Raw genomic sequence first — 23,234 nt, 5'->3', positions numbered from 1 at the left:
GGTGTTTGCTCTGCTTGTTTTTATTTTTCATTATTAAGATACAATGAAGGGGGAAAACTGCATGGAGAAAGGGTAAAATATAATCAAAGCAACAAAAGAGAGTTAAGCATTTAAATCAATAGCAAAAGCAGAAATATTTCTACATTTCTTATAAATGTAAAAATCATGCCTCTGTGCTTTCTTAATGTAGAATTCGAGAAGAGAAAGAAAAAAACAGCTAATTAATTGATCAATGTTATCAGTTGTTGTCACTGATTATGGATCTGGTTGGAACAAAAACCTGCAGCTACAGTGGGCCCCCAGGACTGACTTTGAGAACCCCTGCTCTACACTTCAGGGTGCTATATAACCTGACATAGTGTTATCCTTCTGTGGAAATCAGATTAAAACCCTTGTTTGGTGTCCTGTTAAAAAGAAAACTTGCTATATTACCTGTTGGGTTTGTGCAGTCTCTCTCTCGCTTATATTTAAAGGTTAAAGTTGCTAAAAGTTTAAGCAATATATAAATTATTGTAATTGTACTGTAATTGTATCAAAGCAAAGTGCTTACTGAAATCTTCTTTGAAAGTAGTAAGCTGTAGCATGAAGCATGTATCAAGTGTTTAGCTAAGAATAAATTGCAGATGCTCTTGCTGTCAAGTTAGCTGACAGCTTCTGCAGGGCCCGGTCAACACAAAATAGGAACTTGGTAAGCAGAGGAAGAAGCTGTTTCCTCTGTCTCTAAGAAAGAAATTGTACCATCTCAGTAACGGCACTTTTGCATATACTAACTGACCTTCCAGTTAAAAATGGATGGAGTTAGACTACTGAGAAATGAGGTGCAAAGGTCACTGACCAGTGACAGTTAGGACCTTTTAATGTATTGCCGGTCTGCCATATCCTGTTAGCAAACTGAATGTAACCAACAATGTTTAAAGGTCTTTTGCTTATGCAGTGAGTTCCTTGGAACTTTAATGTAACTAATAGTGTATAAAAGAGCACGGCACCATTTCCTTTTAGTAACCCCTATTGCCACCTTGGTGCGCGTGTCTCTGAGAAATACTGCCTCTTCCATGCAAGACTTTGGAAAATTAAAGAGGACTGGTTGACGCTTCCTTCTACCTGTGTTCATTACCTCCAAACTATACGAAGAGAAAGGGGGTACACACAGGGAACGTGGCAGTCATTTATTCCACACTTCTCAATGGCTTCTGAACACTGGCAATTTATAGTCCAATAGAATTCCTAAATCCTCCTCATAAGCTGTACTTTTAATTTTCAGACCTCCCATTGTGTATTTAGAATGAACATTTTTACTTCCTATGTGTAATACTTTACATTTACTTACGTTAAATTTCATCTGCTACAATGCTGTCCAAGTCCCTCTTTTATGATTCAGCAGATTCTGGATTATCTGCCATGCCACCTAGCTCTGTATTATCTACTAACTTAGAATGCTAAGATAAATACTTGATATTTTCATGATGAAATGCATTAAAGCAGGTATTACACATGCACGGTAGTGAGGCGGTAGTGCTGCTCCCTCGTAGTAAGGGATCCCCAGGTGTATGTTCAGTGTAGAGAACTTTATGGCAGGTGTGACGAGGCTCCAAAAAACTGGATGTATGAATGGGTATCGCACAGGTTTAACTTAAATATTGTGTAAATATTGGGTTCGTGATCTGGTGGTCGGAGACACGAACACAGAATTCAATGCATTTTCTTCTGAGCGGGCTTTCTTTATTGCATGCATGCTGTCTCTATCTGACGTACCAAAACCCCAGTTCCTATCCTTCCTTTTTCTTTCTCCACATAACCAATCACCACACGATAAACGTCTTTGTGAAATTAAAACTAGTTATAAACTTAGCCCACGGAGTGTTCAGAACTTTAAAAATATCTTCGTTATACATGTTTAATTATGCCATCCATTCAGGGTTGCGCCCATCCCTGAACGAGTCACCAGCACATCACAGGATGAATACGAGCAAAACATACACTAGCAGGGTCAATATAGCATAACAAAACCCCACATCCTACATGACTTTGAAAGGAAACTGAAGCACGCTGAGTAAACCCACCAGAAAAACATGCAAATGCAAGGCAGGGTACACCAGAGACACCCTTGCTGCGAGGCAGCAGTGCAACCTCCATGCCGCCGTGCCCCCACATGATTAATGCATGCTTTAATGCATTAAAAATTATATCAAGCATTTATCTTAGCATTCTAAATTTTCAGAGAGCAGGAATATCATGAAGTGAATGTACTGTATTCTGTGCGGCGATCGCTGCGGCACCTCGTCTTAGTGCAAGAGGAAATCAGTTTAAGAAGCTCGGGGAACACTTAACACAAAGCATTTAAGTTGTTATATAACTTTTGACGGGGTTTGTGAAAATCTAGTAAATTAAATATTCATTTTATGATGAAGTTTAGTTTACGATGTTCTACTTTAATGACAAATTACGAGAATAAAGTCAACATGTCGACTTTAATCTTGACATAAACAGCGAGAATAAAGTGGAAATGTCGAGAATAAAGTCAACATGTCGTCACACTATTACATAGTACCCAGGTACATTACACTGTATTGAAAAAAAATAAAACAAGTACAACTTGGCTTACAGTATTATCAAGTAGTATAGAAACAGTATTTACACATTTGAACATAATGGTCCACATCTGACCTTTTAAAACCAAAGTATCTCCAGGCAACGGACGTGACTCCTTTTTTTCAGCAAAAGTTCTTCTGTGTCATCATGTTCAACTTTATCGTCAGCTTCAGTTTCGGAATGTTCTCTGTCCATTTTCACCTCGCAATACCTACACTACCACTACCTATTTAGTGGTGTAGCAGTGAAAAAGAGCCCCTGCGCAACAAATCTGTGTTTAGCGGTGTAGCAGTGAAAAAGGTCCCCACTTGAACAGTTTACCGCTGCGCCACGTTCCGAACGTTGTTTAGGCAATTGAAACCGGTGTTGTGGTATAAGAAAAATACATATCATAAAAAAAAATAAAAAACGATTTTCGGTATGAACCAGTATACCACCCAGCACTAGGTATTTGCTGCCCCAGATGTTCAGCTGTCGTAAGTTAGGGCTTCCCTCTCCATTGACCTGAGAGATGTGGCAATACTTTTCTTATGGTCTTCATAAAGCCTAATTACAATCACTTGTTTGCTTTCTGGTTGGTATAACATACTGAAGTTCAAAAACCTTTATCATTTGTGGAAGCCCTCGTTTTCAACGACTGTGTTTGATCTCATATCTTAACAGATAACTGACTTTGCAGCAGATTATTTTTTTTGTTTGTTTTTGGGTTATGAGGCAAATTAAATGGAAGCATGGAGCTACCCACCATCTCTAGCGTTGATTGTTTTAGTTTTTACTCATTTGGATTTTGATACAGATTACATTTCTGGGTGACTTTGGGATAAATGATTTCTGAAATTTATATTACAACAATACTTGATGTCTGACTTGCACAGTTTACATATGGTTTTGCCGCAGAGTTTGACTCTTTAGGAAGTCCACACATCCAATTTAAGTGTTGAAAGCACCGATTAGATAGTAAAGTGCTTTTTCTGTAGAAAACCTTAACAGGTGCATTAGCAACATATACTGGATTAGACGGCAAAAACGAAGATAGGCAAAAAAAAAAAAAAATCCTACATATAGTAATTGAGCAGGATAGAGATTCACAAGGTTGATCTTGAAACTTTAAGAATCAACATCTTCTTCTTCTTCTTTCGGCTGCTCCCATTAGGGGTTGCCACAGCGGATCATCTTCTTCCTTATCTTTCTGTCTTCTGCATCTTGTTCTGTTACACCCATCACCTGCATGTCCTCTCTCACCACATCCATAAACCTTCGCTTAAGCCTTCCTCTTTTCCTCTTCCCTGGCAGCTCTATCTTTAGCATCCTTCTCCCAATATACCCAGCATCTCTCCTCTGTACATGTCCAAACTAACGCAATCTCGCCTCTCTGTCTTTGTCTCCCAACAGTCCAACTTGAGCTGCCCCTCTAATGTACTCATTTTTAATCCTATCCATCCTCGCCACACACAGTGCTAATCTTAGCATATTTATCTCTGCCACCTCCAGCTCTGTCTCCTGCTTTCTGCTCAGTGCTACCGTCTCTAACCCATATAACATAGCTGGTCTCACTACTGTCCTGTAGCCCTTCCCTTTGACTCTTGCTGATACCCGTCTGTCACAAACTACTCCGGACACTCTTCTCCACCAGTTCCACCCAGCCTGCACACTCTTTTTCACCTCTCTTCCACAATCCCCATTATTCTGTACTGTTGATCACAAGTATTTAAACTCATCCACCTTCACCAACTCTACTCCCTGCATCCTCACCATTCAACTGACCTCCCTCTCATTTATACACATGTATTCTGTCTTTTTCCTTCTGACCTTCATTCCTGTCCTCTCTAGAGCATATCTCCACCTCTCCAGGGTCTCTTCAACCTGCTCACTACTATCGCTACAGATAACAATGTCATCAGCAAACATCATATTAGACAGGAGTCCCCGTGGACTCTCATCTGTCAGCCTGTCCATCACCATTGCAAATAAGAAAGGGCTCAGAACTGATCCCTGATGTAATCCCACCTCCAACTTGAATGCATCTGTCACTCCTACCGCAGATCTCACCACTGTCACACTTCCCTCATACATATCCTGTACAATTCTTATGTACTTCTCTGCCACTCCTGACTTCCTCATACAATACCACAGCTCCTCTTGAGGCACCCTGTCATATGCTTTCTCCAGGTCCACAAAGACGCAATGCAACTCCTTCTGACCTTCTCTATACTTCTCCATCAACATCCTCAGAGCAAACATTGCATCTGTGGTGCTCTTTCTTGGCATTAAACCATACTGCTGCTCACTAATCATCATTCCACTACTCTTTCCCATAACTTCATGCTGTGGCTCATCAATTTTATTCCCCTCTAGTTACTGCAGTCCTGCACATCTCCCTTATTCTTAAATATCAGCACCAGTACACTTCTTCTCCACTCCTTTGGCATCCTCTTACTTTGCAAGATTCCATTAAACAATCTGGTTAAAAACTCCACTGCCATCTCTCCTAAACACCTCCATGCTTCCATAGATATGTCATCTGGACCAATGGCCTTTCCATTTTTCATCCTCTTCAAAGCTGTCCTTACTTTCTCCTTGCAAATCCATTGCACTTCCTGATTCACTATCTCCACATCATCCAACCTCTTCTCACTCTCGTTCTCTTCATTCATCAGCCTCTCAAAGTACTCTTTCCATCTGCTCAACACACTCTCCTTGCTTGTGAGTATGTTTCCATCTTTATCCTTTATCACCCTAACCTGCTGCACATCTTTCCCAGCTCAGTCCCTCTGTCTAGCCAATCGGTACCTGCCCTTTTCTCCCTCCTTAGTGTCCAACCTCTCATACAACTCATCATACGCCTTTTCTTTAGTCTTTGCCACCTCTCTCTTCACTTTGCGCCTTATCTGCTTGTACTCTTGTCTACTTTCTGCGTCTCTCTTACAATCCCACTTCTTCTTTGCCATCCTCTTCCTTTGTCTACTCTCCTGTATTTCCTCATTCTACCACCAGGTTTCCTTTTCCTCCTTCCTCTTTCCAGTTGTCACGCCAAGCACCCTTCTTGCTATCTCCTTTACTACATCTGCTGTAGTTTCCCAGCTGTCTGATAACTCTTCACTGTCACCCAGTGCCTGTCTCACCTCCTCCATAAACTCAACCTTGCAGTCTTCCTTTTTTTAACTTCCACCATTTGATCCTTTGCTCTGCCCTCACTCTCTTCCTCTTCTTGATCTCCAACGTCATCCTACAGACCACCATCCTATGCTGCTTAACTACACTTTCCCCTGCCACCACTTTGCAGTCTTCAATCTCATTCAGATCAACTCTTCTGCAAAGGATGTAATCTACTTGTGTGCATCTTCCTCCACTCTTGTACGTAACCCTATGTTCCTCCCTCTTCTTAAAATATGTATTCACCACAGCCATGCCCATCCTTTTTTACAAAATCCACTATCCTCTGACCTTCTTCATTCCTCTCCTTGACACCATACCTACCAATCACCTCCTCGTCTCCACTGTTCCCTTCACGAACATGCTCATTGAAATCCGTTCCAATTACCACTTTCTGTCTCTTGGGTACACTATTCATCACTTCATCCAACTCACTCCAAAAATCTTCTTTCTCACCCATTGCACACCCAACTTGCGGTGGATACGCATTAACAACATTCATCATCACACCTCCAATTTCCAGCTAAATAATCATTACTCTGCCTGACACTCTTTTCACCTCCAAAACACTCTTGACATACTGTTCCTTCAGAATAACTCCTACCCCATTTCTCCTCCCATCCACACCATGATAGAACAATTTGAATCCACATCCAATCCACCTGGTCTTACTCCCCTTCCATTTAGTCTCTTGCACGCACAATGTATCAACCTTCCTTCTCTCCATCAATATCAATTTGTTAAAATGAAAAAAATAATGATCAATCAGAAGATTGATATTTTTATCCAGGCCTAATGCTGATGCAAGTTGTATTCTTTGAAGATGGCCATAGACTCTTGACATTTGAGACAAATTACTTTGTCTTTGCACTGAACTAGAAAATAGTTGTTGGTCCACTGTTGATTGATTGTTCAGCCCTTTGAATCTATTTTTCTTTTCTTTGACATTGTTTAACACAACTAGTTTAGGATTCACTTAATGAGTTAGGGTGAAATGATCATGGGAGGTTGTACAGATATTTTTGTAATGTTTCTAAGGTGGCTCCAGGTGCATTTACTTTGGTTTACGTACAGTAGGCCTATGTTTGGGAAACTAACATTCAGCAGGCGTGACCACACACATTGTGGTTATTGTTTAATGGGCCGGTAACAATAACTGCCCAGGACCGCATTTACTCCGTGGGCTGTAGTTTGTGGACCCCTGCTCTAAACAATCTGATGGAGATTTGTCTGAAAGGACCAAGTCAAAGTGAGATTGATATCAAAAATGCTGCTGAACAATTTGGCTTATATGAATAAGAAGAGTAGAATTCATATATATATATATATATATATATATATATATATATATATATATATATATATATACTAGACAAAGAGCCCGTTTCGACAACGTAAGATGAAACGGGCATGAGTGGAATAGTAATAAGTATAAGCACCACAAACCTGATATAGGTGTATTGAATGAATGTGTAATTAGGCCTGGAGCTGTAGTCGAAATCGCCTTTCAGGCCTCTACAGCTTTAATCGAAGTCACCTTTCTCTTTGAAGTTTCGCTGCCGTAAATCTGCCACCTATCGCGATGTCGGTCTCGTAAGGTTTTTTGGGCAGCTGCGCAGAAGGCGATTGCGCATTCGGCTTCGGACATGCGCAAAAGGCGACGTGCGCAGAAGGCGACTGTGCATTCGGCTTCGGACGGACATGAGTGAGTGAGGAGACTGGCAAATTATATATAAGATATTATAAAATATCTTACTCTGAGCTGGTGCAAATATAAATCATGAAAGTTATTTATCTATATGTCAGATATACATGTTTAAGCTAAATCTGTAATTTTGTTCCTCATAACAAAGTTTGAAATGATCTTCAGTGGTGCTACACTTACAACTTCAAAGTAACTAGTTTGACGTGTTTTGGAAACATATGTGCATTGCACCAAATACTTCCAAGATCAACTCTGGTGCTTTGGTTTCATGAAGATCACTCCACAGTGCAGGTGAATGGAAAAAGTAAATTTGCAGATTCTTGTTTTTGATAGGCACACAGCTTTTTATGCTGTAATTAAAGCATAAAATGTTGACTTGTATTTGTTTTTAATTGTCAGTGTGATGCTTGTTCACACTATAGCAGCTTAAAATTGGTAAACATTTTTGGAACTACCAAAAAAAAAAAAAAAAAATCATCTCAGTATCGACCATGTAAGGCATGATAGATGCACCTCAGTTTGTTATATATCAATATGAACATCTGCTTATTTATGTGTTTCTACAGATTTACAACAGAACAGTCATTTTTCCTCATATCTGTCACCTCAGCACAGTCTTTGTCAGAGACCACAACAGACACAGCACAATGAAAAACTGAAGATATCAACATCTCAATTGGACAGTTCCATACTGTCCTCTTTGCAGTACAGTTCCCAACCTGTAAAACTAATGAGTTGTGTTGTGAAACTAACAAGGATTAATGATGGGAACACTCATCAGCAGGGGAAGAAAACCGAACCTGTGATGTTGGGGTTCTGCAAAGTAAATGAAAGAAGTTCTAACAGCAAATCTAAGGTTAAAAATTGTCGAAAAGACCAACCGAAGCCACATTGCTGCTCTGAATGTGGGAAACAATTCAGCAATATGCGCAATCTTCAGAACCACACAACAATTCACACTGGAAAAAATGCATATATCTGTCTAGAATGTGGTAAACGATTCTACCGGAAAAGTCATCTTGTTAGCCACACAAGAGTTCACACTGGTGAGAAGCCATTTGGTTGTTCTGAATGTGGCAAACAATTCTCTCACAGTAGTGCCCTGCAATCACACAAGAGATTTCACACTGGAGAGAAGCCATATAGTTGTCCTGAATGTTGCAAACTATTTTCTGATAGCAAAGACCTTCTGACCCACATAAGAATTCACACTGGAGTGAAACCATTTTCCTGTCCTGGATGTGATAAACGATTCTCTGACAAGAGCTCCCTTCGTACCCATGCAAGAATTCATACTGGAGAGAAGCCATTTTGTTGTCCTGATTGTGGTAAATTATTTGCTGGTTGTAGCAATTTCCGCATACACATCAGACGTCACAGTGGAGTGAAGCCATATTGCTGTTCTGAGTGTGGTAAACAATTCTATGAAAAGAGCAGTCTTCAGAACCATGCAAGAATTCACACTGGAGAAAAGCGGTATTGTTGTCCTGAATGTAACAAACAATTCTATGAAAAGACAGGACTTCGATACCATGCAAGAACTCACACAGGAGTGAAGCCGTATTGTTGTCCTGAATGTGGCAAACGATTCTATGAAAAGACAGGAGTTAGACGCCATTCTAGAATTCACACTGGAGAGAAACCATTTTGTTGTCCTGATTGTGGTAAATTATTTGCTCATTGTAGCAGTTTCCGCACACACATTAGAAGTCACACTGGAGAGACGTCATAATGCTGTTCTTTACCATTTTCCTGTCCTGGATGTGATAAACGATTCTCTGACAATAGGAACCTTTGTTACCATGCAAAGAATTCACATGGAAGAGAAACCATTTTCCCGTCCTGAATGAGGCAAACAGTTCTCTCATAGTAACAGTCTCCAGGCACACATCTGAAGATAAAATAGATGCAATGAGTGTTACTGTACAATATTTCAAATGAGCAACAAATCAAGAGAACTAGAGTCAGTTGTGATTGGATCAACAGGACTAATTAAAAGAATCTTTTATGCCCTTCTTGATACCCCTCCAATTAACATAACTCCGTTTGAACTGCCAAAGGAAGCATTATTGGAATAATGCAAGTTCGTCACGTCTATTGCTGCAAATTTTAAGGGGGTAAGAAATAAAGTAATTCAACTGAACTGTTGACTAAAGAATGAGGTCCACTAACATCTTAATAGAAAGCAAACCAAGACAATTTTGGAGAAAATAATCCTGAGAGAATCCGTATTGCTCTTCTGAATATGGCAGAGATTTACCAGAGGAGACATTTTTACAGGAACACAACGACTCATACTGGATGTGGTAAAAAATTCTATAGAAACTTGATAGCCACAAAAAAAACTCACAAATGTAAGAAATGCTCTGGCAGTGGTCAGGTTTAGAAACGCCACATTACAGATAATGCTGTGATGGAAGACATTGAAAAGAAGAGATGGGAGTCTCCATCTAGTTTTGACAAAGTGTCTTCACTTTGAGGACTCTGTCCAATTAGAATTTTCACCTTTATGATGTTTGATATACATTGAATAGAATGGTATAGTTTAAAATATTTGAAGTTCCATCTGCCTTTTAGGTTTAAAAGGCTGATAATGCCAGGACCAGTACAACAGGAATTGTGAAGCAAGTGTTAGCTGTGCAACAATACAGCCAAAGGAAACCTCTCTGGTGTGGTATCAGAGCTAGATGAGGCTCACATCACTGCAATGAAGATGTGAAAACACCTAAACATACAGCTGGGAGAAGATGAAGTCCAGTGTTCAACCGTAGATCAACTTGAAATTATTCTGAATTCCAACCTTGGGGTTAGACTAAGAGGATTTATGCAGAAAATGTGCTATTTCTTACACACGGCGATTCTGAAATTAGGGTAATTGTGGTCAGTTTAAGATAAAAATCTTACATTACCATCACTTAAGAAAAAAAAGTTTAGGCCAGTCTTGAGAATACCTTGGATAAAGCAGCACAACGAAAGAGCAAGAAGAAAAACAAATTCTGGAAAACCAAAAAGTGAAAGGCACTAGAATGGTTATGTGATTTTTGTGTGTGTGTGTGTGTGTCACATAACTGAGAGCTACATTTATTTATCAACTCCTGCATGAAATATAAAGATGCCTAAATATTTGATGCCGAAGTAAACAAATGTTGTGGAAGTGCAAGTCACAAGAGACTGCTCTGTTTAGTGTTTGGTAAAGTAGCAACATTTTGAACAAAAGCCTGATATTGTTTCAGAAATTCTTACAGGTGAAGGTTGAGCAGAATGTCCATTTTGATTCTTACTGACTTTAATAAAGGGATTCAACTGAGTATTATAAAAAGTGAAACAAAGAGCACTGTCTGGAAAATCGCATAGAAAGATCATCTGTTAATGCTAAGGTACACACTAGTTATTTTGGTGTGAGCACAAATGCACATGAATACTCCAAACCATGAGAGAGGCTGAAAATATACCAAACTCTTTAAAACATTGGATACTGTGTGACCTCCACTTGCAGAAGTCACATTGATTTGGTGGCTCTTCTGTGTCCTTTGCTTCTCCTCCTTTTCTTCAGAATCCTCACACTGCATTACTTGTATTGCAAAGTAATTTCTACTCAACCTGCACTCTGAATAATCAAGTGGATTCTGCAAATCGCAGTGTGAAACTGCTAGTCCTATGATAAAGGTACTCTAGCGGAGTCAGCGCAATCTACAGAATTCAGTAAAGCAGTGATTGCCAATTTCATAGAAAATATATAGTTATTTGTATTTCAACATCTCACTGCAATGCAGAACATCATTCAGCAAAGTTTTCAAATGGGACTGGGTGGTAATAAAAGCTGAGCAGGAAAAACTTTTTCAAGACGTCCGCAGTATTGTGAATACCCTGAACCAAGACGAGGATCAGATCAGATCACTCAAATTCAAAGTTTCCTTTTTAACTGCATAAGTCACTCTTGGGTGACAGAGATGGGAACTGCAATGTGTAATAAAGGAAATTTTGGAAAATGGCAATACAGTAGAGTTTTTGAAAAGACCGTGGCACTCTGTTTTCTACTTTATGTGGGTTTGCTCTAATAATTGAGTGTTCCCACAAGATTTATCCCATGTGCCAGGATCTATCTCACTTGAGGCCATTCACATTAAAATACCTAAATCATAACAATCTTGAAGCTGAAAAATTCTAAGTCTTTCATATGAAGATCCCCGCATATATCCATTTGCTAACTGCTCCTCCTCAACTGCAGCAGTAAAGAAGTCAATGCAACCTGCTGTTCGGTGAGCACAAGTGACAGGGCTGTGCCTATTCCTTCTTTGTTCAATTCATCTTAAATTGTCTCACATTTCAGAGAGCATCACCTTTGATGATCCTAATCAAGCATGCAAGCTATAGCAATTTTCAATTTACTGGAACTTTTCTCTTGTGAGCTGCTTCATGTCAATCTTGACTGCATCATCAACCACGCATGGAAAGTTTGTGCCATCAGGCTTCTCATGCTGATAAACAGTTTAACTTTGCTGAGCTCCTGGGCCTTAATATTGTACAGCGTTGTGCTTCTGTTAGGCTTTGGTTTCAACTTTAACTTTCTCAGTCTCCTTTTTTCAGTAGTTTTTATTTAACAAGAGTGTGAGTGCTTTGTACATCTTTTTTTCCATGTTGCATTGTGCCATGAAGCGGAAGCGCTAGCTGAGATGCCGTGCTGCCTTATTGAATGACTTTTCTGCCATCTGCTGCCTTATTTCTTTCTCCTTGATACTTTTGAAGGAAGCGTCTTTTATTAGCCCTTCATTGCGCCATTATGCATGTGCATGTTTTGATGATTAATTTTTAAGGGGTGATATGGATTTTGTAAAGGTTTTCAGTTTCCTTTTTTCTTTTCTCTCTTTGGATGTTTTATACTAAATGTAGTTTTATTTAAGGGGGTCTGGTAGGGGTTTTGGTGGATGCCCACTTTCTACCTTCTCATCTGTATTTTAGTGGCTTAATTATACATTTACCATTCTGGCTTTTGTAATTTAAATGGTTTATATTTAATGTTCTTGTCTCCATTAAATAAATGACAAGTCCTTATTTTCCATGTTTTATTTTGTCCTATGCAGCCCAGGCAGGATGTGAGAAAAATGGTTGTGTTGAGGCCCTTTTGGATTCATTGTACCTAGAGTTGCAGTGCAATGTTTTTTTTTTTCTCTCCCTATCTGGTGGTTTATCCTTTCACATTTCTACGTTCTGCCATTTCATTTCTGTTTTCTGATTTCGTCTTCACTGCATGTGAATGGCTAATGTAACTCTCACAACTTTGAATGTTCATGGCTTGGAGTCCAATACTAAACCAACCAGAATTTTGGCCTGTTTCTGGGGCTGACATTGTTAATTTTGGTTTCCTTCAGCAACATACCTTTTGGTTAAGCACGTGCCGATGTACAATCGCTGCTGAATTGCTTAGCCTCTTGCAATACGTCTCCTAGCACACTTTCCGTTTATTTGCAGGAAATCTCCTTTTTTTAATGTTACAAAGTTTGAATTGACTGCAACATGGGATAGTGGTGCATTCAGGACCTCTATTTTAAATTGGCTATGGACAAGCTCCACAATGGGTTGCCATTTCCCTTGCACTATTTCCTTCCCTAACTGGTATCATCATACCTCCACTCCAGGGCTATCTTTGTTCATACAAAACTATGTGGATGGGATTGTGTGTGGGCTTGTGGTCACCTTGTGAGATGTAATTAAGGTCAGAGAACAATCCCAAGCATACAAGGCTGGAGAGAAAAATGCTAGGGTGGCCATTGTGTATGCCCTCATATCTACTGAGTACACTCCCGCTCGGATTAAGTCACAGATGACAGTAAATTTGTATGTTTTAAGTAGCCTACTGTTGCTTGAGAAGTTTCACTTTTATGGCTTCATGCACAGTCAGTAGAAAATTGAAAAACAAAATCGTCAGGAGCTCCAGTATTCAAATTCAGCCTATCAACCCATGAAAACCTACTTATCCAGCAATTGTAGAGTTAGCCGTTTTAAAAGATTTACACATACAGCTCTTCAAACAACCAAGCTACTGCATAGGCCTTGACAGACAAGCAAAAATCCCTCATATTTATATGTCATTGTGGCTTTAACAGAAGTTCAATAAATAGATAAATACACACACAAACACACCCAAATGACCAAATAGAAAGAACATTTTTAAAGGAAGAAAACAACTGACTTTGCAGTCTCAGTGAGGCATTATGCAGGCAAATTGCTGTTCATATAAAGTTGTGTTTCTTGACACACCTGTGCTGAATGATTCATTTGCTGAACGTCCTCAGTCTTGTTGTGTCAGAGAGAGGATGTGCAGTATTGTTCATAATGGCACTCTGTTTTGTTTTTATTCTCTACGACCTGCAGGGGGTCCAGAGTGCTTCTTATACCTGAACCATCCCTTTAAATTGTCTTGCTGATTTGGTGGGTCTCTCTTGAAGTGATGTCAATTGTCCAGTACATCACAAAGTATAAAATCCCACTGGTAATCAGAGTTATAGGTGATGTGAGGGATTTCACTTCTCACATAAAAGGAGCACAGTCTCCTGAGGAAAAAGAGCCTCCTCTCCCCTTCCTTATACAGTTCCTCAGTGTTACAAGACCAGTCCAACCTGTCATTGATGTGGACTCCTAAGTACTTGTAGGAGTGGACCACCTCTACATCCACTCATTACAGAGTAATCAGACAGTGGTTCTTTAATGCAGTGAAAGTCAGTTTTTTGGTTTAAAAAAGTTCACCTCTGTTATAGCACGTCTTTATTTGAAAACTAACAGTATCAGATCAGGGGGAGCATGAACGCGACTGAGAGAATAAAACTGAAGAAAAAAAATGATAACCTTTACAAGTACCGTACATTTACACCGGCTGCTACAGACTCAAATCAAATGTATTTTTTATTGTATAATAGTAACAATAAGAACAGCTCAGTACTCAAAACATTTATTTTGAGACGCGGAGAGGCTTGAACCAGTGACCCTTTGAATAGGAGTCCGCAGTTCTTACCGCTGTACTACCATAGACACCACGCTATTTGCCCACACTAACCCAATTTCTTTTTCTTCGGTTATAGTCTTGAACAAATGCGCACTTGTTCTGTTATATTTACACCTTTTGTGAAAGTGCTTATTTGATATTTGGACTTAAGTCTTCACACAGTATACACTTCATGTCTACATTTTGTTGACAACATGGAAAAAGTTTTCTTTTAGGTATGTGTTCAACATTTCTAGCTTTTCCTGTCATCCTACACTTGCATACATACAGTAGATCTTTGTAGACACGGAACACACATGAAATGCATGTGTTCCAAGTAACGATATATTTTTTTAGCCTATACAGCTCTAGGTACTACCTCACTCCCTGATAAACCAGACTTGAGCTGTGAGTGTGATTTTTGCCATTTTTGTGGCGATGGGAGGTTGGGATAGCAGGCTGCTTTCTGCTTTTGCTTATTGACACATATACAAGACAATAGATGCTGACGGAGAGGTGCGAGCGCATTTAAGGTGGGCCGGATTTACAAATTTTTTTGAAAGCTTTGGTAATTCTAGTGTTAAGTGAATTGTTTCCTTAGTTCATTGTTTTGGGAACAATATACATATTGGAAAACTAAGTTTGGTTAAAAAAAACAATATTAAAATGTACTAAGCATTTGGGAATAATGTATTTTGTTTTTTCTTTTTAACAATATTTTCATCTTGATGTTCATTCTATTTTTTGGGTGTTCTAATTGTCTGAGTCTGACACTAAAGTAGTTGCAGCCTTTTATGATTCAGTGTTGTTTGCCTGGGTGTCTGCTCTGCTCGTTTTTATTTGTCATTAAGGTACAATGAAGGGGGAAGACTTAATACATTTTATTGTGTAGTTCTGTGTAATAAACCTATGGAGCAGATCATTTTATCACAGTTGGAGATGGGTGTGGGGCACCCCATCAAAGGTTTGTCACTGCCTCATTCTCAATGCAGCCAGTGACCCTGAACTTTAGAATATGATTAGAAATTGGATGGATGTTTGTCTTATCCGTTGTGAGAGAGAGACATCTGAAGTGGAGCTCCATTAGCAGCAGTGTTATTTTTTAATATTATTTCTTTATTATGCTGAAATATCCCATATTTATCCAACCCAAGGGTTCTACTACAGTATATGCAAGCATACTGTATATAAACATGGTCGGCAAGAAAGGGGCTCAGAAAGAAATGGAAAAGAAAACTAAAGCTACATCCAAGCCCAGAACAGCAAGTCCAAGTTCAAGCTCAAGGTACGGCCTTTCAGAAACTGACCTTGAACAGATGGGCGACAGCCCTGACTCCTCAGGACCACGGTCCGCTGCATCGTCTCCAGTTGAGAGCGATATGGGGAGCGAAAGTGCAAGTGACGCAGGTCGCGATAGCTCGCCGATTGGGGAAGATCATTTGGAACTGGAAAAGGCCTTGCAGTCCGCGTTTTCACCTACTCCACACGAGCCGGGAAATCGGCTGTAATAGAGCCCGCCGCTTCGCCTACGCTGCATGAAAGCAGAAATGATCTGTCTGAATTGAAGGTGATGATCGCTGAGCTCAAGCAAGAGATAAAGATAAGCGAGAAGGCAAGTGAGAAGCTGCGGCAGGATAATAAAGACTCTGAGAAACACATATATACTTGCACCTTCAGGAAAACACATCTAAACTGAGCACACTAGATGATCAGCTGGAGGATGTTAAGCAGTCATTCACGACTCGAATTGAAATAGCCGAAAATATAGCATCCACCACTGATGGATAAGCAACAGCTGCCAATTCCGAATGCACAAAACTCGGAGACAGACTCGCCACACTGGAAGATGGAAGCAGAAGGAATAATATTAGAATTGAAGGTCTACCTGAAAATCGTGAAAGTCCAAACCCGGTGAAATTTGCAGTTGAACTATTCTCTAAAATAAGTGGAGAGGACTTTAAATCAGATACCGATATAGCAGCAGCTTATCGCATACGCGGATCAAATACCTTTAGACCTAGGTCTTTTATTGTCCGCTTTGAGATATTATTATGTAAGATCGATGTGATGGCACTCCTCAGACACAAGCAAGAAATGATATTTGAAAACAAAAAACATTCGTATCTACCCTGATTTCTCTCCCGCAACAGCTACTAAATGTGCAGCCTTCTACAACATCAAGGTTTACGTTTAGGTTTATATGTCATATATAGGTTAACACAGGGTCAACATACAATGAAATATGTATGACGCGAAAAACATGTCACTCAGCCTAGATCCAATAAAGCTAAAAAAAAAAAAAAAAAAACAAAATAAAAAAAAAATACAAGTTAAAAATAGACTAGCCATATAAAATAAAATGTGTACATTTTAAAAGAAGTTATAGAGCAATATGAGTTGAATGAGCAGCAAGTACAAATGACAGTTACTGCACAGATAATGTTTTATAAGTACAGATGCATATTTCATTAAGTGCAGATGCATGTTCCAGTCAGTATTCAGAGTGTGTGCAGGTACAGTTTGTGTGTGAGTAGTGCAATGTAGATGTAATGTAATGTAGGTGTAATGTAAGTGTATGTAAGTGTTCAGGTGTTGCTGTTGAGGAGTCGAATGGCCTGGTGGTAAAAACTGTTCTTAAGTCTTGTAGTCCGAGCAGCTAGACTCCTGTATCGTCTGCCAGATGGTAACAAAGAGAACAGCTGGCGTGCTGGATGGCTGTGGTCCTTTATGATGCTGCTTGTCTTACGCAAGCACCGATGGAGTAGTGCTGGGCAGTATACCGGTTCATACCGAAAACCGTTTTTTATTTTTTTTATGATACGGATTTTTCTTATACCGCAACACTGGTTTAAATTGCCTAAACGACGTTCGGAATGTGGCACAGCGGGAAACTGTTCAAGTGGGGACCTTTTTCACTGCTACACCGCTCAACACAGATTTGTTGCACTTGGGCTCTTTTTCAGTGCTACACCACCAAATAGTGGGCGGTAGCATAGGTATGCCGCGCGGTGAAAACGGACAGAGAGCCGAAAAAAAGCAGTCACGTCTTGTCGCCTGGAGATGCTTTAGTTTTAAAAAGTCAGATGTGTAAATACTGTTTCTATACTACTGGATAATACTGCAAGCCAAGTTGTACTTGTTTTATTTTTCAATACAGTGTAATGTACCTGGGTACTGTGTAATATTGTGACGACATGTTGACTTTATTCTCGTACTTTGTCATTAAAGTAGAACATCGTAAACTAAACTTCATCGTAAAATGAATATTTAATTTACTAGATTTTCTCAAACCCCGTATGTAGCACATTAAATGCTTTGTGTTAAGTGTTCCCCGAGCTTCTTAAACTGACTTCCTCTGCACTAAGAGGAGGCAACGGCAGCGATCGCCGCACAGAATCCATTCACATGATATTCATGCTCTCTGAACATTTAGAATGCCAAGATAAATACTTGATATAAATTCTAAATTTTCAGAGAGCAGGAATATCATACAGTGAATGGATTCTGTATGGTGATCGCTGTCTATTAGTGCGGGGGAAGTCAGTTTAAGGAGCGTAGTGATTAACAACTGGGTCGGGGAACACAACACAAAGCATTTAATGTGCTACATTAACTTATGACGGGGTTTGAGAAAATCTAGTAAATTAAACAATGATTTTAGGATGAAGTTTAGTTTACGACATTCTACTTTAATTATAAAGTAAACTATGAGAATAGAGTGGAAATGTCGACTTTAATCTCGACATAAACGGCGAGAATAAAGTGGAAATGTCGACTTTATTCTCGACGTATAGTTTTTTCTTTTTTCTTCCCTGTGTCCGTATTTTTTTTTTCTTCACAGTGGCCCTAATACGATTCCGTAGGGCTATACCACAAATACAATTATAAATGCAAGTTGCAGTTGTATTATTTATGTATATAGCTTAGCTTGAAGCAAGGTCCATATTAATGCAGTTTGCCTAAATGATAGTTAAGTTGGTAAAGATGTCATCACCAAGGTTGCACTTGTTTTATTTTATTTTAATTTGGTGAATACTGTGTAATGCACCTGGGCTTTTGAAGCCTTGAAGTAATAGTGCAACTATCAGTAATAATACAATTATTTATTTTATTGTTATTATTTATTAGTTTAAATATTATGCAGTTTAATGATGGTAAAGTTGTTTAAAAAGTCACTTTAACGTGTCAGTGGACAGAGATTGTTAACATTAACAGAAAGTGTAGTAGTTTTACAAAAAAAATTTATTTATTCCTTTTCTAAGACGTGTTCAGTGCAATACAACTTTTGACAAGCACGTCTGGATATTTTCCTAAGTCTAAATACCTCTTTGGATGGTTGAAAATATGTTGTCAAAATTATAATTTAAGTTTTTGCAAAATTTATTAAATAAAAAGGTTCTATATTTTGACTGCATCTGTCATGCAATGTGATTTCCTTCTCTTCATTAGTGCCACCCCCTTGAAAAGTATCACTTTATGGGGCAATGCAAACCTATATTAATACTTGTGTGCACATTAAAATGTTTTTTTTTGTACAATGTACAATGCTCTTGACAGTGGAATAGGTTATTCTTAGCTAGTAATTGCAGTGGAAAATGTGTTTAACATCCACTCATGCATGGGAAAAAAATACCGTCAAATACCGTGAAACTGGGATAATTTAGAAAAATACCGTGATATAGAATTTTGGTCATACCGCCCACCCCTACGATGGAGGTAAATGTCTTCAATGGCAGGGAGACTCTTGCCCGTGATGTGCTCTGCTGCCTTCACCACTCTCTGTAGTGATTTCCGGCTGCTGGCAGAGCAGCTCCCATACCAGACGGTAATGCTGCCCGTCAGCAGACTCTCGACCACACTCCTGTAAAAGTTTGAGGTGATGTTGGCATTCATGCCAAACTTCCTCAGCCTCCACAGGAAGTAGAGCCGCTGGCGAGCTTTCTTGACCACAGTGTCTATGTGAAGGGTCCACGAGAGATCCTCGGTGATGTTTACTCCGAGGAAGTTGAAGCTGTTAACCCTTTCAACTTCTGCGCCACTGATGTAGATGGCCTGGTGTTCTCCGCCTTGCTGTTTCCGATAGTCCAAAATCATCTCCTTGGTTTTGCTGACGTTAAGAGACAAGTTGTTATCCAGGCACCAATTACTCAGTGCCAGCACCTACTCTCTGTAGGCTGTCTCATCACTGTCAGTGATAAGGCCTATGATGGTTGTGTCGCCTGCAAACTTGATGATGGTATTTATGCCGTGTTTTGCAACACAGTCGTGGGTGAACAAGGAATACAAGAGGGGGCTAAGCACACAGCCTGCGGCTCTCCTGTGTTTAAAATGAGTGATGATCACGTGTGTTTGCCGACTCTCACCACCTGGGGCCTGTTTGTGAGGAAAGAGAAAATCCATCTGCAGATGGTCATCCCCAACCCAAGGTCGTCAAGCTTCAAGACGAGTTTTGAGGGGATGATGGTGTTGAATGCTGAGCTGTAATCTATGAACAGCATTCTTACATATGTATTTCCTCTTTCCAAGTGGATGAGGGCAGTGTTTATTGTTAGCGCAATGGCATCCTCTGTAGATCTGTTTGCTCTGTAAGCAAATTGGAGAGGATCCAGCGTGTCAGGGAGGGAGGAGCAGATGTAACCTTTGACCAGTTGCTCGAAGCACTTCATAATGACCGATGTCAGTGCAACCGGGCGATAGTCATTCAGACAGGAGACCACCGGTTTCTTTGGGACAGGAATGATGGTGGATGCCTTGAAGGAAGTGGGGACCACCGACTGCCTCAGGGAGAGATTGAAGATGTTGGTGAACACACCTGCTAGCTGGTCAGCACACGCCCTGAGGGCACAGCCTGGGATGCCATCTGGTCCCGGAGCTTTGCGAGGATTGACCTTTTTTTTGAAGGACCTTCTCACGTCAGACGTTTCAAGAATCAGAGTGACAGACTCACTGCCCCCTTGAGGATATAGCACCTGTTCTTTGTTGTCTGCATCAAAATGAGCATAGAAGGTGTTGAGCTTGTCTGCAAGAGATGCAGTGGGCTGAACACTGATTGTGTTTTTCTTTTTATAGTACATGATGCAGCACAGTCCATTCCACTGGCGCTTGGTGTCAGAGCTGTGGTAGCTTGACTCCACTTTGTCCCTGTAGTCCCGTTTGGCCTTCTTGATGGACCTCCGGAGGTCGTATCTGGCTGCTTTGTATGCATCAGAGTTCCCTGAGCCAAAGGCAGATGTCTGCGCCTTGAGCTTAGCCCGAATCCCCCCATTTACCCAGGGTTTCTGGTTAGGATATATGCAAATGGAGGTTTTAGTGACAACATCATCAATGCACTTGCTGATATATCCTGTGACAGAGTCTGTGAATTCATTGATGTTGCCATCAGCTGTATTTTCAAACATCTGCCAATCAGTTGTTTCAAAGCAGTCCTGTAAGACCCCCTCAGCCTCACTGTCCCATTTGTAGATGTCCCTGTAAACCTGTTTTTCCTGTGTAAGTCTTTGTTTATATGCGGGCAGCAGCAATATAGAGCAATGGTCTGCTTTTCCAAAAGCTGGTCGAGGGAGGGGTTTGTAGGAGTCCTTGAATAAGGTGTAACAATGATCCAGTGTTTGATCACCTCTTGTGGGGGGAGAGATGTGCTGATAGTATTTAGGGAGAACTTTCTTCATGTTTGCTCTGTTAAAGTCTCCCAACCCAATAAATGCTGCTTCTGAGTTAGCATTCTCTAGTCCACTGATAACATCATACAGTTCATCCATAGCTGAAGCTTTATCAGCTTGTGCGGGGATGTAAACAACTGAAAGGAGAACTGAACTGAACTCTCTTGGGAAGTAAAAGGGTCTAAATTTTATGGTCAGCAGCTCGAGAACTGGTGAGCAGTGCGTTTTTAAGACACACACATCCGTGGCCCATGAAAAGTTAACCATAAAGCACACCCCCCCTCCCCTCGACTTGCCTGAGTCCTTCGTTCTGTCTCCCTGATAAACTGTGAACCCGTCTGGTGTGACTGCACAGTCGGGTACGCTTGCCTCCAACCACGTCTCTGTGAACGCCAAAACGCAGCAGTTTGCAATGTCTTTTTGGTGCTTTATCCGTGCACGCAGCTCATCTAATTTGTTGTCCAGAGACTGAACGTTAGCGAGCAGGATGCTAGGCAGAGGAGGTTTGTTGTTTCTCTGTCGGGTTCGGCACAGAATTCCGGCGCGTTTCCCCCTCTTTGTTTTCCTTCGGTGTCGTGCGAGTAAGCAAAAGACTCCAGGCAGTACACAGTGTCCGTGATATCAAAAACTTGTAAAATCAGAACTGGCTGATGAACGTAATTCCAAGAGTGTTTGCCGGTCATACTGAAAGTGTGATAAAGTAGTACGCACAAAGAGAGTGAGTAGTAAGAAAATAAATAATAACTTTTTGCTGAGATGACTCGGAGCTTTCGTCAGTTCAGCCATCTTACGGCGCAGCCCTTGCTAACCTAACAGCGGTTACGGCAAGCCGATATCAAATACAGCTTCTTGTATCCTGCCAAACTGAAAGTTGATGTTCAAGGCCAATACTACTACTTCTCCAGCAAGGAGGAAGCAGAAAAGGAATTAAGAACGCTGATCCCGAGACTATTCTGAAACACAATAGTGAGTCGCATCCTGCAATGGCATGGCAAGGAAATATCACCTGCTGTCTGATCCACTTGTAATGATATGGGTACCATAATTATACATTCTTTACATTACTAGGACGCTTTCTGTTTGTTTTAATTACAGCTATAGACGTGTGGAAGAAATCAATTTTTTTTTTACTACCCTAAAGGGGACTGTTTAACATCATACCCTTGGTTTATTGTTATTGTTATTATTGCATTAGGATTTACTATGCATATCCTGAACCACTTTCTAACACCATTCCCTAGGTTTATTATCTTAATACTTTAAGATTGCTGAAGATTTTATATCTTATGCTTATAGTTTGTTAATGATTATATTTTAGGCATATAGTATTTAGACTTTATTGGTAATAGATATCTCTACTTTTTAATCCTCAAACGCTGCTGCGTGGGGGCTTGTCTTGTTTTGAATGTGCTCTGTCTCTAGGTATGTCAGAGGACCGGGACTTTGTGAAGTGGGGTTCATCCTCACTTGGGGAGGCAAAATGGGGGGGGGGTGGGAGAATTAAGGGAGGGAGAGAAAGAGAGCAGGCTATATCTAATCTATGCTTTTAATCCTTATAATTATAACTACCAACGTAACAATAGGCTGCATGGCAATTACCCGTGGGGAAATAGGAAATTAAGGTTAAAGCTGTCTCACTTCCAGTTAAGACTATAAAATGGCATCAAAAATTCAGAATCAATGTCTCCATGATGGGACAGTTAACTTTGTGAGCTGGAATGTTAAAGGCCTGAATCACGAATTAAAGAGAGAGAAAGTATTCTCTCACCTAACAGGTTTAAACGCTAAAATAGTATTTTTACAGGAGACCCATTTACTAAGCAAGGATCAGTTCCGGCGGCAAAAGGACTGGACTGGCCAAATGTTCCATTTCGTTCTTTACAAAGAAAACTAGAGGTGTGGGAATCCTCATACATAGAACAGTCTCATTCGTAGCATCAGATGTAGTATCTGATCCTGAAAGGAGATATGTGATGGTCATGGGCAACTTATTTAACTGTAAAATGATTTTGATAAATGTTTATGCACCGAATGTCAATGATAAGAAATTCATGCAAAATGTATTTGCATCCATTCCCAATGTGAACACTCATAAAATTATAATGGCTGGGGACTTTAATTGTGTTTTAAATCCACTCTTAGATAGGAC

General features: G+C 40.1%; 1 protein-coding gene across 5 annotated transcripts in view; it reads left to right on the top strand.

Annotated features, from left to right (window-relative positions):
- The window catches only part of LOC114664587 (gastrula zinc finger protein XlCGF57.1-like), a 536,731-nt gene that overhangs the window by 16,995 nt on the left and 496,502 nt on the right, over positions 1-23,234 (top strand). The window contains exon 3 of one of the 5 annotated variants that reach the window (XR_007934537.1): positions 8,014-10,607. The exons of 2 other annotated variants lie outside the window; for them this stretch is intronic. Coding sequence is in view for 1 of the 3 variants with exons in the window: in XM_051925255.1 (XP_051781215.1) it covers positions 8,014-8,493 (480 nt within the window). In the remaining 2 variants the exon portion in view is untranslated. The remainder of the gene's footprint in view (positions 1-8,013; positions 10,608-23,234) is intronic. 2 more of the 5 variants (XR_007934536.1, XM_051925255.1) reach the window with 2 other exon arrangements.

This window comes from Erpetoichthys calabaricus, chromosome 1, assembly GCF_900747795.2.
Source record: "Erpetoichthys calabaricus chromosome 1, fErpCal1.3, whole genome shotgun sequence".
NCBI classification, from domain to species: Eukaryota; Metazoa; Chordata; class Cladistia; order Polypteriformes; family Polypteridae; genus Erpetoichthys; species Erpetoichthys calabaricus.
This window is presented reverse-complemented; position numbering and strand designations above follow the sequence as displayed.